The 17037-nt window shown below is 44.5% G+C and overlaps 1 protein-coding gene across 4 annotated transcripts in view; it reads left to right on the plus strand.

Moving 5' to 3' along the window:
• The window catches only part of TMEM94 (transmembrane protein 94), a 968231-nt gene that overhangs the window by 234977 nt on the left and 716217 nt on the right, over positions 1-17037 (plus strand). For 3 of the 4 annotated variants that reach the window (XM_078654522.1, XM_078654523.1, XM_078654524.1), the window contains exons 4-5: positions 11885-12018; positions 12541-12677. The exons of the other annotated variant lie outside the window; for it this stretch is intronic. In XM_078654522.1, the coding sequence (XP_078510648.1) occupies positions 11885-12018; positions 12541-12677 (271 nt within the window). The remainder of the gene's footprint in view (positions 1-11884; positions 12019-12540; positions 12678-17037) is intronic. 4 annotated transcript variants of the gene reach the window in all.

Raw genomic sequence — 17037 nt, forward strand, 5'->3', positions numbered from 1 at the left:
CCTCCCACCTAGCCTGACCAGCATTATATGCATGCTTATTATATTGGATCAAAAATACGTACAATTCGGATATTAGACCTTTATCCAAAGCTTTAGTGAGAAGCCATCTCTTGTATTGAGTAAGGTACCGATGTGCATTAGGTTTCTTTTGTGGGTGTACAATCGAATGTCGTAATTGTAGGTAGTGAACTCTTTTTGACTCCAGAAGCCCATACTCTTCGCACATCTGGGCTAAGGAGAGCACACCCTTGATATCAGATAGGTGGCCCGTGGAACATCAGGTCGATTGTTTCTACTCTGCAAACATCTCTACCTCCATCTCTATGGCAAAGTCTGGGTTGTCGAATATTGGGGTCAAAGGAGATGGGAAGGTAGTCAGTCCGTGTCTAGTGCTAATTTGGTCCCAAGCTGCCATAGTCACCCGTGTAATCGGCGATAGATATAGATTCTGTAGTCTGTGCGCCTTCTTCAAAAAGGGGACCTTCCATAGAGACGTTCCGGCCACCGCCCAGTCCTGAAACAGCCAGTGCTTCTTGGACTCAGCTTGTCTCCACTCAACTAGGTATTGTAGCTGTGCCGCCTGGTAATATAGATGAAGGTCAGGGATACCCAAACCCCAGCCCCCAGAGGGAGGTAGCTCAAAGTCTTCTCCATGCACAGTTTCCTGCCCTTCCAAATAAATTGTGAAAGTTCCTTTTGGAGTTTGGTGATTGTACCTGGGGGCGGCGGCAATGGGAGGGTGTGGAAGAGATGTGTCTTGGGGAGGGTAGTCATTTTCGTTGCTGCTATCCTTTCTAGCCAGGAAATCTGAAGGCACTTCCACCTCCCAAAGTCATTACGGAGTTACCTAAGCAATAATTGGTAGTTGTTGGCAGCCGTTGCTTGCGTGGTCTTGGCATTGTTGATCCCTAGGTACGGGAACGTCTCCGTAGCCCATTGAGTGGGATATTGGTTTGCCAGTTGTTCCACTAGCTGAGTTGGCAGGGAAAGGCTAAGTGTCTGTGACTTCCCGAACGTTTATCTGGAAACCTGAGGCTGTCCCAAAGGACGCAAGTTCACCTAAGAAGGCCGGTAAGGCTGTGGCCGGTCTATCTAGTGTCACAAGCTTATCATTTGCGTACATGCTGATGGTATGATGCCTCCGAATGTCACCCTCGTGATTTTGGGGTAATCTCGTATTCTCTGGGCCATTGGCTCCATGTAGAGAGCAAAGAATAAGGGAGACAGGGGGCATCCCTGGCGTGTGCCCCTGTTGATCGGAAAGGGCATGAAAGTGTATCCATTAAGCCGAACCGTCACAGTGGGTGCGTGGTAACAATTGTGAATTTGTGTCTTACACTTTTCCCCAAAAGCAAAATGCGTGAAGATCTGTTCAAGATAGGGCCAGTGAACCCTTTTGAAGACCTTCTCTGTGTCGATCGCTAGCAGCATGTATTCCCCTTGAGTGCAGGAGGCCTTTTCAATGATATGCAGGATGTTTGTCTCCTGGGGATGAACCCTGCTTGATCTGGGTCAACTATTGGCGGCATGTATGTGTTAAGCCTATGTGCTATGATACTCGTGAATTGTTTCAGGTCTATGTTTAGTAGGGAAATGGGTCTGTACAAGCTACATTTTAATTTGTTTTTACCTTGTTTTGGGAGGACTATTTGTAATGGCTTGCTGGATCGTTCCACAGGAGCGTCAGGAAACTGATGAATAGTCCTCAGCCTTCCCCTACGTCCTCTCGACTCTAGAGTATCGAGTGGCACGCCAGGGGAAAACAGGGAAACAAAACAAGGAAAGGTGGGGGTAAGACAAAACAGTTCTCTGTCGATGGCACCACAGTAATGGATCTTTGTGAGTTGAACAGGCTGTAAAGAAATGACAAGATTATTGCTGCACAAGTGACGTAACACTATAAGACATATGATGGCAATATCAACGTTTAACCTACCACTTTGATATACTCGGCTAGTAGGTAATGCAGAGGGATGCATGCAGAGTAGTCCTATCTGCCTTCTATACGTCAATATACTGATAAAGTCTCTTGTAACACCTGTATAACAGATAAACAAAGCATATATATATATTCCAACCTATTTCCTCTCAATTCTGGATGAGGAATAAACAGGCTCACCAACTTGGTTCAGCTGAAGTAACCAGGAGGGGCAAGTAGGTTACAGGCTATAGGATCTCTTCTTCTCTAACTATCTGTTTGTTTCTGAGGTGTATGTAGCACACGTGTTAAATGGCAGACTGTAATATATTGTAAAGAAACCAACACAATTGGAGAATAAGCAAAAGGTAGCGTAAACACGCTGTTACCGTGATTCAGAAGATTTCAGCCGTAAATACCCACTGCACAGGGGTGTGGTCCACGCAAATTCTCCCTGGTACAATATGCTCATGAATCAGAGAGCAACCGAGGAGCGACTTCAGCCGCCAAAGTGAATAACTAGTAATGCCAAGCAGAACAGCAGGAACAATTTCGGTTACCTCACGGAACCATAGGACCGAAACTAAAATAGAAATAAATGGTATGCAACACCCAGCTGGGTAACGGGACGAAATCCAGCCACCCAACAAAGCACCATGTAGAGAACAGGGAAATACAACAGCAGAGCCCGGCTGCGGGGTCGGGAAGCACCAACCCGACAGCGGAGCACCAGGGAAGGGAAATGGAGACGTGTGCTAGGCAGCGCCCAGCTGCGGGGTCGAGAAGCACCAACCCGACAGCGGAGCACCAGGTAAGGGAAATGGAGACGAGTACCAATTACCGGCACACTACAGCACAGTACCGAGAGAACGGAGGACCAAGTCCACACACGGAGAACGCCACTAAACACAGGAAATTACGTAAACGGAAGTCAGGCAAAATCGCAATAGGACGGAACCGGGGCTAGGAACTAGAACGCTAAGCAACGTTCGCAGGCCATGTTGCTGTTTATATAGGGGAGGGGAATGGCTCGAGAATCGAGGCATTACACTATTACGGAGGCCATCTGCAACGAGGCCGGGATCACCCCAGGGTCCGCAAAGGAATAAAATAATCGCGTCAGTATAGGCGCTAGGATAGGACAGAAAGACTAATAAAAGGCTGCTGAACACCCATCTGGGCTGGGTGACTTTGCAAGTTTAAGCCGAGATATGGCTGATATGACTTCCTCTATGCGGATCGCTTCTTCTAGGGATATTGATTGTTCCGAGGTGAAGGGTTTCACTTGCGCCAATTGGAGGTATTGGGCTCCGATAGTGGGGTCTAAAGTTTGATCTGTGTAAGAGTGTGAGTAGAAATCTTTGAAGACATTCGCTATGGGCAAGGCATCTGTTACCAGGTTGTCCTCGGTCGTGTGAATCGAATGGACACCCTGTTCCTGTTGTTTGGCTCATAGCTTATTAGCCAAGCGATGGCCACATCTATCTACACCTACATAAAAGGAGTGACGCAGGTGGAGAGCGGCATACTCAGCTCGGTCGAAGTCTATAGCTGTCAACTGGGAGCGAGTGTTAATTAGTTGGCGCCACACTCTTGGGGCGCCTGTGCATTGGTGAATGCATTGCAGCTCTCTATTTTGTTTTGTAAGGTCTTTTTTTTTCCCTGCAGATTTTATTATCCACCGCTGAGATCACTATTAATTCACCCCGTGTTACTGGCTTAAACGTCTCCACAACACAGCCAGTCAAACCCCTGGGGTGTCTTTGTGTTGGGTAGTCTTTAGTTGCTTATTGAATCTCTGTTATGACTTCCTGACTGTGTAACATGGTGTCACGTAGGCGCCAATGCCTGGTGGGGGGTGGTTTCTGGGGGAGTTGACAGGGAGATAGTTACAGCCCCATGGTCTGAAAGCGCCGATGTGTGTATTTTTGTGGCCGCTGTGGGTGTCTGTACTTCCCTTTTGCCTAAAAAATAGTCTAGTCTAGCATAAGTCTTATGTGCGTTTCAGTAAAAGGAATATTCTCCGGAGTGTGGGCGATTAGTCCTCCATAGATCCTCCAACCCTAGGTACCTCAGCCATACAGGTCCCTCAGCCATACATGTCTCTCGCCGACAGGGCTTGTTTGAGCCGACCTATCAAAGGTATTATCAAACATTACATTAAGGTCCCCTCCCAGCAGCACCAGTTTATCATCTGTCTTCATTGCCCTCTCCAGCGTGTTATGAAGGAATGCCTCCTGTCCCTCGTTTAAAGCATTCATTGAGCTCATCAACAGGGACCTGCCTGCTACAGTGAAGTGGTATATGAGAAGTCTAGCTCTAATTTCGTCTACTTTCTGTCGCACCCTTCCCCGGAAGGAATTTGCCCCCAATTGGCCACTCGGGCTGGCTTGGAGGAGCACGATGAGAAAATTGTTGGGGAAAGACGCAGGGCCTGAGTTTTGGACAGTTTCCAATGAGCAGATGGGTCTCTTGTAAGAGGCAAATGTCTGCCTCTGAGTTTTCCAGGTATGCAAGTACCGCCTTGCGTTTAATCAGATTATTGAGACCTCTCACATTGAGTGTGAGGATTCTAAGTGAAGTGTCTGGCATGGAAATTGGGAGAAGCTATGTGACCCCCGTATTGACGCTGCCACCGGAGCCCAGGGTTGTCGGTGGGTTCTGTTGTGACGACTGCTGCCCAGCAATATGTTAGTTGTCTTACCCCATATGAAGGTGAGTGCAAACCCCAAACATAACATAAAAAACACAAATTAGCAAAAAGAACGTGGAACTTGGAACATCTGCTTACGTTCAGTCCTGCAACCAGATAAGGCCTATGGCCAGCCCAATGGTCTTGTCTCCTCCAAACCGCTGCCCAGCCCAAGGTCTCTATGTAATGCTGTAGGATGTCCTGGGGTTTCAAGATCCGTCCATTTATGCCAAAGCTGTTTGTACTGCCTCCAAAGTTGCTTGCTGGCCTGTGGCAATCTCCTCTGGATCAAGCTGGCTTGCCTTCTGGCGCTGTCCTTGTCTCCTCCTACTTGTGGGTCACTCCTTCAGTGGAGTTGGGAGAGGGGCCTCGATCACGTTGCTCCCCTGGCGGATCCAGCCCTAGCACTCAACAGGTCTCTGTCAGTGATCGTAGTTGGTGTAGGGTCCTGTTTCACTGGAAAATTAGGCGAAAGAGGTGTCCCCACGAATAGGATACGGAGGTGTGTGGTAGCCAGGCGGAACTCTCTCTGTTTCTCTAATGTGAGGGCAGCTAAGTCCTGGTAAAGGGTTGACGTTTGGCTCTGAAAGGTGATCGGGTGCATACTGCGTGCTTTGAGCAGGATCTCTTTCTTGACTTGGATATTATGCACACAAACCAGAATGTCTGGGGTGGGCGTATCCGAAGATGACATCTCCCTATGCTTTGGAAGTCATGCCGCTCGTTCGGATGTTGTTCCTATTTTGTAAATCCTCGAGGTGGGACTGCAGGTCTATGTGTTTCTCTCGGAGTCGAAGGACCTCTTGCTATAGCGCCTCTGTCTCCTCTTCCCGACCCTCCTCTTTGTCTTCTAGTTCCGCAACTCGCTCCCCTAGAGCGTTGACTTCCCTCCAGACTTCTGTGATATTTTTGGAGAGTTCTTGCTTAAGTGATTGAAGGTCTTACCGGAGGGTTGTGAAAGGTGCAGGTTACTGGTTCCTCAGTTGCCTGGTCGGGTGGATCCCTCGTTTATTCTGGTTTTGGAGCTGGATATCCCACGAGCCAGTGGTTGTAGTGGTGAGTGTGTCCTTGAGGGTGATATCCTTCTTGGGGCGGTTGGTTGCCATCGGTGCCTTCACCCAACAGTCTGCTGTGCACAAATGGCCCCTTAGCTCGTGCTCCTGTGGGCTATCTTCATGCAGCCCCTGCGCCCGCCCGTCGATCGTGGTGGATCACAGTGTTTTTTAGTTCCTGCCTGTGTCCCTTTGGTGCCCCAGGCAGTTGGGCCCAGGTGCTGCTGGTGCTTATTCTAGTACTGGTGGTGGACCACTCCGTTGATCACATGTGGAGCACGAGACCCCCTCTACCACCTTTATACCTGCACAGCCCTGGTGTGCGCTATTTAAGATCTCCTCTAGGCTGTGGGGTGCCTGATCCCTTTTGTGAGACTCCAATAAACGTTCTCATTTCGGACCCACTGGGACCCCTCTGGGCCCCACTGCAACAGGGACCGAGCCAGTCTGTCTTGTATATCACTGAAAGGGGGAGGGAGAGGACCGAATCTGCACGACCACGGGTCCCCGCTGCCGCTACCCAGGCATGTTGCTTCCAAAGACTGGAGGCCTCCGCTCCTACCGAGGCCTCCCGCCTTGCACTTCTGTCCTGCCTCACCTGTGGGGCCTGGATCTGACCTTCCTGCGTAGGCCACCCAGGTGTTCAGCATGGAGCCGCCCAATCCTTTCTCCGCATCGCCCTCTGCTTCGCTCTCTCCCACCCGTGGGTCTCGCCTCAGTCTGCCGCAGGGTGCCCCTGCCGCGCTAGCTCCATCCAGGCAGCCACACTCCTCCGTGGGTCTTTAGCCCCAACACCACTCGGGGGATCCCCAGCACTAGCAATCAATAACTGCCTCTGTTGTCCCCCGCCCAGACTCTAAGGACTCCCGGGCAAAGCGACGTTACCTCTTGAGGGCTCCTGACCACACCAGGCCACCAGGCAAGACCCGGGCCGGTACACAGACAAGGCTGGAGGTGGGCAGGAGAGACGCTGAGGCACGTCTTACCTCAGCGCCATCTTGGCTACGCCCCCTTGAGTCACTTTAGATCACTCAGCCTCAGTGTCCTACTCTAGCCGTGGCTGCTGCAATATCCCGCAGTTTGTGTGCTCTCAGCATCACCATGGCCAGCAGAGTCAGGAAGGCGACAGAACGTGTCGGAGGCCTCAGTCTACAACAGTCTAGTTTAACAATAGACTCCTTAAATTTGCAGCAAATATCTTCTTATAAATTGTTGGGGGTGTCTAAATCCGGATGGTTTGACGACCGGACTTGTCCCTACAGCTCAGGATTTCAAAGGATCAGTTGCAGGCCAAACTGAGACAAATTGGGTTATATCCAAGTTTCAATTTCAAGTCATCCATAATGATTAAAACAACATTTCCCTTAAAGTTTGAAAATGTTTTGTTTTCTCCAGGACCAATCTGTTTCTTGTAACTAGAGGACCGACCATAAGCACCCTCGATGACTTCTGGGACTTTTTTCTGCAAACCATGGCGAAATTACCTATAATACCACATTTATTTCACCTTTGCCTCAAAAGTGAACCAGACTTGTTAAATACTAAATGCCCAATTCTAATCTGCCCCTATATCAGCGAGTCTCCATATCCTTTGTTTTTGTTTTCCTTACCTGAGTTTTGGACCCTTGTGTAATTCACTTCTATCCAACATTTTCTTTGGAACTAATTTTACCTATAAATTCAAACTCTAAATTACCTGAATCACATTTAACTGTCTTAGTGTATCACCATGACATTTCTACATTGCTGACAATAGCAAGCACATCCTTTAACTCAGAATCACAAGTATTGATCCAAAATCTTTCTTGTGTGGATGGATTGCTCAGATACATTCCAACTTGATTCTTTATAAATTCTTCTAGTAATGTACCAAACGTTCAGTATTTGCCTATCTTACTCAGGGTGGAAATAGTCATCCACAGTTTCTTCTTTATCCTGTTTTCTTTGGAAAAATTGAAAACGTGTTATGCCTATACACACCTTCGGAACAAAACACATATCCAAATCTTTAATGGCACACCCAAACTCATTTCTGTCTATAAAACTCTCTTCTTTCTAGATTCGTACAATGTCAACCCTCCTATTCTAGAATGCAACAGGAATTAATTTTTCAGCTCAGATGTCATGCTTTCCTTTTTATTAACAGTTTATGCAATTTAAAAAAAATCCTTCCACTGTGCCTTTTTGATAGAAGGTTCTGTAGGTGCGAAGAGGAACAGTTAGGGTAGATTAATTGTGACTACTTGGGCAAACCTGCTGAATGTTGCAGATTAGTTGTTAGTCCTAACTTAGTTAATTGGACTAGTTCTCAGTTCTATCTTCACCACACCAACACACCTGCAACAGTAATAAGGCCAATGAAAAATGATAATAAATTTGAAACTGGGTTAATGCCTAGGAGTTAGGGTTGCACTGCCTGATACGTTTTGAACCTGCTCTACTATCCAGATATCTCAATTACGGGAGAAGGAACAGGTAAAATCAAATTCCTACCTCAGCAAATTATTAACAAGAAGTTAGGCCACTGCAAACAAGTAGATACGTAGCGTAGCGCCTTTAAAAATTATTGTGTTGATCACCTGTTGTGAAACACACACACCCTGTGAGGATTTATGACCTGGAGTTCCTTGCTCTGGGGATCGCCTCAGAAATTACAACCTACTACATCCAAGATGGGCATATGTTAGATCACATACCATGACCTTGCACGATGACAGATGCCACTCCCACATTTCATGTAGTGCCCACAGGATACCAGGGTTTGTGTTGGTGAAGATGACTCACACATAACTCACGCGCTTATTGCGGTAAGCGTGATTTGAATTAAAAAAGAGCCTTTATGTTCCTTAACTGCTGCACTGTCAGTTACACTTGTGGCAGTACTTAAGACCACAAAAAAGTGACAAGGCTCCAGTGCCAAAATACACTGCTTTTACATAATACCTTCTGTTTATAGAGGCAGTGTTTGCATGATTCCAGGTATTCAGATTTTCCGATGCTTCGTGTGGGGGTTAAACAAGGTGACTTGCTCAGATAGACATAAGCTTGTTATCAACTTCATAGTAATGGTCACACGCGTTGTATATATGGTATTTCTAGAGTATTTCTACAGCGCAAACCTAGCCAAAAGGCAGCGGAGATTTGTACATGGTCAAAGACCAGAATAAAGCCAGTAAGTAATAGGAAAGGAAGCTTGGTTGTCGACGGTTGATGCATAGTGATGTACTGTTGTTTAAAGTGGTGAGTCTTCAACTCTTTCCTAACTCTTTCCTAAATCGGAGCAGCCTTAAGGCGGTCCTGATAAATACAGGTTTATTGTTCTATATCCAGGGTGAATACATGGAAAATTATTACTGTCTTGTTTTTTTCTTTTTTATTCTTCTTAGTCACCAGTCTGAAGGTATACTGTCTTTGGGTGTGCCCACAAAACATCAGAAATGCTGAGCTTATCTTCAAGATAGGCGAAAGTGTTGTTCATGGTGGCATTGTAATGACGTGGCTGTTTTGAAGATTGCGCGTCAAGGGGAGCCAATGAAGTTCCATCAAGATTGAGGGGGGCATATAATTATATTTCTTCATGCCCTGATTAGACATGCTGCCATGTGTAGTAATAGTATGAGAGCTTAAACAGTAGTTTGGAACAGTAGGTCAGTAGTCGCTTTCTGGAAGAAACAGTTTGACTTTCTTTAGAAGAGAAAGCTGGTGCTAGGTAGGTTTCGGGTTTTCAGCAATGTTTTCCTTGAGGGTGAGGTTGGTGCCCAGAATTAATTCAAATGACTTGGCATTTGGTGTAGTCATCAAGGTTCATGTAATTGAGCCAGGTTTGTACTATATCTTCTTTGTTGTTCTTGGCAAATAATAGGAATTCTGCTTCGGTTGGGTGGAACTTCAGGTAGGCACTGGACATCTATGTCTGGATGATGTGCAAAGCAGTGTTTGAGGCATTGGATGTCTGAAGAAGAGGAGACTTCCAAATAGAGTTGTGTGTCATTGCATATCTGTGTCTCTTGATACAGTTATTTGTGAATAGAGCACGAGGTGTCTCCATATTCAGGTTTAAAATGACAGTCAGTAAGGAACTCTGGGGGACTACACAGATAATAGAAATCTTTTGTAACCTGAGGTGCCTATTTAATACCAATGTGGTACTTCAAATAGATTTATTTCTACGACCTAAGCAACCATCTGCAGCTTTTCCTCACAGCTACTCGCCTACCAACATTTCATGCTCCTAATTAAAGGGCGTGCATGGATGTGGAACATGCCAACATAGAGATTTTATTATGTAGGAATTTGACAAAATAAAACACATTCACCACACTCTGCTCATCTAAAATACGGAGTCTCTCTTTCCTACATAAAGCTACTGGTATGACAATGCTTTATTTTCTGATATAGAGTAATTTAAAGAAACCATGGTGAGCCCTCCAAACCTCTACCATGGCTGGGACAAGGGGTGGGCCATGCAGTGGTGTAAGTGGTGGTAGCATTATGTGCCTGGAGAAGAGGGATCCGTAAAAGCATGAAAAGCTGGGAACCTGCCTTCTTGGGTTAGGGGGTGTTTCAAGATCGCTTCAGGGTTGCTGATGTTTCCCTGCTATGATAACAGTACCTGGTGATAGCAGCACTCGAACCATTTCTTTTTCATCAGTAGTAGCTGCCTAGGGATGTTCAAGAGACCAGGTAGAGGTATCCCCTGGGCCCACCTCATAGGGAAAAACATTTTCACCCTTTAGAGATTCCGATGCGCAAGGTGGGATAGTTTTGAAAACAGGCTTGGTGTAATTTTTGATTCCAAGATGGCCAAAGGGTGTAAGCTCAGTGAGCTCCAGAAACTTTGAGAGTTCTGAAGCTCCACCCCCACCTCCATAATGCTAGCTACTTCCTGTAGGAGGCAGCCAAAGCTCATGAACGGCTATTGGTGTCGCTTAATGTGATACTCAAGGTACTTCAGAGTGCCCCTCTTGAATTGAGCTAGCTGCACGGTGTCACAGCGTGGTGGCTGTCATATTGGGATTCGTGGCTGCAGCTCCTGTTGGAGACTCATTCCTGGTCGACCCTTTCTAGGCTGTATGTCTGGGGCTAGCATCCTAAGGAGACCCCAGACATTGCACGGTGACATTGTTCATTGGTGGCTGTTGCCATGCCAGGTGGAGTCGAGCTACATTGCAAGCAGCCCTGGGAATGCTTCCTGGTTTTATGTGGCTGGTTCCTGTTGAGTGGTCCCCCAAGGCAATGTTCCACATTACCTGGCTTGGCGATGGCTGTGTTGGCCTCTAGTGTCTCTGCAGGATGCATTGGTGCCTTGCAGAGCAAGATGCTATTACCTCATGAGGCTCCTGAATGCTGCCATAGCTTACCAGGATAGCCCACTTCAACTAGAATGCTGCCCCAGCCTACATCAACATGACCAAATAGCAGAAGCAATGTTAGAACAAAAATGGTCCTTTGATATTGCAGTTCACCAGGAACATTACCTGAAAACTCTGTTTCAGACAGAAACAAACCTTTCCCCAAGCAGAAATTATGTCAGTGAGTGGACCTGAACTGTTGGTATAATTAATTGGGACTCCACTGAAGCTCGACATATGGATCCCTTGTTCCAGACTGCATGGATAGACAGTGAATCTGTGGTGTCTTTATGGTGGCGGGAGGCTTCCTGCGTAGCACCAGCCTAGCAACAAGGCAGACTATATGTCTGGACACCCTCATTCTGCAGCTTCAAGCCCATTTTTGGTCTTGAACACAAAATTGCCTAACTTGCTTCTTTGTACCCTGTAACTTGATGTACGAAATGCAATGTAATAACCTAATTGAATATGTATTAGAACTCTTCTTAAGTAAAGTGCTCTTATGCCCATTCTGATAAACTCCGATCTATGTAAAATTCCAATTAAGTAACATTTGTACATAAATTAAACACTCAGAAAAAAGCATTACCCAAGATAAATAACTTTGTTTTTTGAAAATGTACAACCTTCTATTATTGGTGAGGTGGGATGATTGTGTTTATTTTATACAAATCCAGTTCTTGACTGTTTTGTTGGAATTTAGAGTGAAAATCTGGTATCGACTTGCCTGAGGATGTGGCTTAGAGAGAGGTATTGTTCTGCAGAGTGAATGGAATAACCTCCAGAGTGGTTTGCATGTTCTTTAGATGTTCTTTAGATGAATGTGTATTTTCCTTCTTTTTCTCACCAAGTGTCTCTGCTCCCCTTTCAGGATGTGTGGAGGGGAAGAAGAAGTTTCCTGTACCATGAAAACCGCTCCTCGTGCTTCCATTGGCCAGGGGCTTCCCTGATGCTGCTGGCTGTTCTGTTGCTGTTGTGTTGTTATGGAACTCAGCCGGATGGCAGGTAAGTGCTTCATTTAGGAGCAAGTGGTATTCCAGGCCAACCCTTGATGTGACCTATTTAATATTGGTAATCCTACAGTCTGTCTATAAGAAGATAGTACTTTGGGGTTTACGTAAAGATCTGTTGGTAGGTTCTGTGTAGTAAGTGTCTTGATGGACCTTCCTGTGGAGTATGGGAAAGGTTTCAGATGTAAATGTTCGTGGGACCTGTCCTTACTGACAAATGTATATATTGCTTCATCTGGTTAGTGAAACGTTTGAGATGAGTACATAGTTGTGAAATAAATGTAACTTTTGAAATGTTACTCATTGCAAAGGTTTGGATTGTTATTTCTGTATGGGAATCACAAGCTTATTAAAGGCTTAAATAAATATGAGGATTAATCTTGCAAGGTTCTGGGAGGTTTAAAGATGGTCTCCTAATAACAGTCTAAGAAACGTCAGCTTCATGTTACTTTAATTGATAATATGGCATTACAGAGTTTTATTTTGTCACTATCTTTTGCATCTGTCCCTCACCAAGCCAAGGGTCTGAAATAGGGAATGCTCTGGCCCTGTTTTTCCTTCTACTATTGAACCTCTTCTTCATCGAACGACAGGAGAGGCTGAAACGCAGAGAGGTCATCCTGAGGCTTTCAAATATAATCAACAAAATCAGTTGTAAGTATTGGTTGGCCATGCTGACCGACCTTCTCTTCCTTTCTTTTTCCGGTCCCATCAACCCTCCCTTCCTCTATCCCACTTTATCTCAACTTTTCCTTCATGATTCCCTACTGTTTATTTCTTTCCTTATTTAATACTTAATTCACTATGTTTTGTTTGATTTCCTCCGCTTTTGCTTCCTGCTCTTATCTATTAGCTATTCTCCCTACTACCATATTTGTTTTCTGCTCATCTGTTCTTTACTCCCTCGTTAGTTCACTTTATTTCCATCTTTAAATCTATCCCTCCTACTTTACATTCCTGCTCATATTTCCCCCTCTGTTCTGGCCGCTATTTTTCTCTTCCTTATTTCTAACCCCCATTATGCCTTCCTCCTCTTATTTTCCCTTTTTTCTATTGCTTCATTTCAATATTTGTTTTCCATCTTCTCTCTTCTTTTACTCTACTTGCTTCTGCTTCAGCCTCTCCATTTCTTCCTCTTGCTTCCCATTACCTGACCTCTTGATTTACTATTCCTTTTGTCCCTATTCTCCATCACACATCTTTTTTCTCTAGTTGTGTCCTTGTATCAGTCACTGTTTTCTCTCCCCGTTTGCCTCTTTCATCCTCCCTTACCCTATTCCATGTCCCTTCATCCTTATATCTCCTTCTTCTTTTACTTTCTCCCTTGTTTCTCTGCTCTTTTGCCAGTGTTTTTCGCATCCTCCTCTTCTTAATTATTTCATATTTTCCCTCCTTTCCTTTTTTCATGTGCTTCTTTCACTCTCTCACTTCTCCCTTGTTATTATTTCTTTTTCCTTTCTTCCAGTTCCTTCCATGTTTCCAGTCCTCCATTCCAACCAATCCTTCAGCTGCCTCTCCCTTATTCTCCCTTTTCTTCATTTATTTTTATTTTCTTGAATTCTTCATTTTCCTGCCCTTTTTTTCTCTCCCTCTAACTTTTTATCACCCCTTCCTGTACTTATTCCCCCTTGTTCTCTTTTTTACCTTTCTCTTTCCTTTTTGTTTTGTTCTCATCACATCTTATTCTTTCTTTCTGTTCATCTCTTCTTACTGTCTCTTCTCCCTTTATTCTTGCCACAGTTGCATATAGGAACAGAAAAGGCTGATACAGCTGATGCTGCCACTTCAAAGTTCTGAACAGGTCCCTACCTCTATAGTTCCTTTTCATGTTCAGCTAATATCCTCTGTGGTCACCAACTGCTTCCATCAAGCTACCTTTGTTTGTCTAGTATGCAGGCCAAATGGATTCATTTATCCTTCTGGTTTTTTGGAGGAATGTTTTTTCAATTGTTTGACATTTTTCCACTGGTTCAAAAATTAATTTGCCTCCTTCTGCATCTCACATGGTTGATGATTTGCTTTAAGCTGTGTATTGGTTGCAGAGGAGCTTTCTCCAGTATTGAGCCAAACAAAACCTGTGTTTCTTGGTCGAAGTACCACCATTTAGTGACAACGTGTTTTTTCGGTACTTTAATTGAACTGAAGTATCTGAGGATTAAGAGGGTACAGTACCGTTATCTGTCCATGATTTATTAGGGACCAGTACTATAAAATGCCATTTATAGTGTTGCAGTATGGAAAGTATTGTACCTAGGTCAGCTGCTTGTTTTGGCACTGAGCAATGGTCCCCTTTCTCTTGCAGCGTCTTCAAGTCTCTATTTAGGAAAGAGTTCTCCTGTGCGCACAAATTTGTGCAACCTGAGATATCAAAGCCATGGAAGACTACTGTACCCAACAACAGTTCATAGTATTCACCTTTAATAAGATAGTGAAGCTACTTTTGTACCAACCCGAATTTGTATTCTGTACCTTTTCTTCATAGGCATAGGAGGTGTTTTGCGACTCCAACCATGTAGTAGTACTCTAAAGACCCTTAACCGTCAACATCAGATTTGTTCTTCCCCATCCCCCAGGAAGCATTGAACCCCATCAGGTGCTCTCATTTGTGCCTATGGCTTCAGCTTATGTCATAAATCAGTATATTAGGGAGCCTCTACTCCTTAGTCAGCTGCTTGTTACAAGACTAACAATGATATTCCTGCTAGAGAAGAAATAGTTTGCCACATTTTATCTTACTTCAAAACCTCCTGGTGTCTTCAGATAATTCTTAGCCTTATGATTTCAGTGTTGATGTGATTCCTCTTGTTGGGTTAGAGATACTTATCCTTTGCTGGCAATTGATTCCTCGATGGGATCAAATAAATGAGACAGACCAAAATTATACAAATTTTTTTACATCTTCAAGACCATCTACTTTGTTGGACCTTCCATACTGACTTGAATGGGGATTTCCTTTCCAGATTCCAAAACCGTCTCTCAACCCACTTGTCCTTGTTTCACTAGGATTCCCATTGTTTATACATCATACAGATGGGCTTAGGCAGTTCAAGGCAAGATCAGACTTTTAAACCTTTCTATTCTCTCTTAGGTGGGAAATTTCTACATTTCAGGACAGGTGATGTGGAAATGTGCTTTTCAATGAACACATCGGTGCAGGGGTCACCCTTCTCTGTCCACGGGTCCTTAGACCAACAAAATAGAGATTGGCACTGAAGCTGGAATTCAAATAACAAGTTTATTAATCACTCATGAGTGAGACTACATCCACACTGCACTCTCAAGTGCTGCCTGAGGTAGTACATTGAAGTCACAGAATACAGGCCTTATATACACCTTTTTCTTCAATGGTAAGCATGTGGATACAAATAGAAGGTACAGGCCTACACAGGAATAGTTACCGACTAACATGGGCAATAGGAAATCACTTAGTCAGCAAAGTGCGAGGGGGAGCGGAGCACGAGTGCTTATGGCAGCAGAAAGGAATTGACAGTTGAGTCTGAGACCAGGTGTTCTGGCAGCTACAAACTCTTTAGAATGCATATTGCTTTTAGCTGAGTCAGGAAGTCAACTAAAATAGACAGCACAGGCAGGGAAAAAGACGTGCAGCAGAGGATGGGAGAATTACAAAGCCAACAAAATGGATGCCATAACCAAGATGGTTTCAGCTTATGCTAACAGAAATTATTTCAGATTTCCACACAAGACCCTCTTAGCATAAGCTGAAGACATCTTCCTCTACTTATGAGTGAGTACAGAAAACATCGTGCACATCTACCTGCATTAATTCAGTAATTTCTTGGTCAATTGCCAAGCGAGCATTTACATTTGTGACATTTCATTTAGTTGGTATACATAAGGTGTACAAGTAGAAACACATAGGGAACAGAGCATTGGGCCACATTAAATACATAGGCAACAAGTAAAAAAAATAGCAAAAATTATACATAGGGACAATAGTTTCCAACGCCATACAGTAAACATGTTCCATAGCCATCCAGTCAAAGTCCAAGTCCCTGCATCCTGGTGGATTTCAGTGGCTATTTTGTGCATCTTGGAGATTACATAAAAAAACAGAAGGGGCGTGGTCAGGGATATAAACGCAGCAGCTACTTCAAATGATGCGACATGGACATGGACCACTACTGTCAGCCAAGGACCATCCTATTTTGGAGCGACACAATTCTCACAATTTGTAGTTCTTCTGTGATATTTCCATGCACCATTGCTGTCGGATTGGTTACAGCCTCTACAACACATGTCAAGCGTCGGATCTTTCTGCTGTTTAAAGCCGCACCAACAAAGAAGAATAGTCGCAAGTTAAAGTCAATATACTGCTGCAGTGCAGTATCAGTTTGATCCACCTCATCATTATTTATTGTCCTCTTGAATCTGCTCTTAAAAATGTCATTATACAGTTTATAGTCTTCATGGTAGGATGCAGGTGCCAAAAACACAGGTGGAAGCAAAAAGGACACATAGCAGATGCCGGACAAACCAATAGGTAGATGATAATAACCTTTACTTCCGCAAATGAAATAGGTGTTGTGTGAGGACAAAAAACTGCTATTGTTCATTCCAGTAATATTTAACACTAAAGTACAGTCACTTTTTCCCACAGGGATATTGCCAATACTGCTTACACAAAGATCTGCGTGAGCTCTAGTAACAGCAATAACAGGAGGCACATTTCCCTTGATGGTTCGAGTGTTGGGGAAAACATAGTGTGTGGAAGAATTTCCTCGACAATACTCCTCCATTTCCCATACAGTTCCTTTAGCTTGTGGATCTCCTTCATCATCAGGGTAACATACTTTATTCAACTGAGTGTTAAGTCTTCCTACATCAAAATTAGAGATATTAGTGATCTGAGAAGCCCACAATAGTGCAAACCAGGGTCTGCAGGAGCATTATGGGAAAACGGCAAAGGAATAAAAGGTGTTCCTCCCTTTTTCTGATGAGCTGGCATCATTCCACATACCCAGCAGTTAGTAACATTCGTAGCATTGTGTGTATG

Source organism: Lissotriton helveticus, chromosome 7 (genome assembly GCF_964261635.1).
Source record: "Lissotriton helveticus chromosome 7, aLisHel1.1, whole genome shotgun sequence".
Classification (NCBI taxonomy): Eukaryota; Metazoa; Chordata; class Amphibia; order Caudata; family Salamandridae; genus Lissotriton; species Lissotriton helveticus.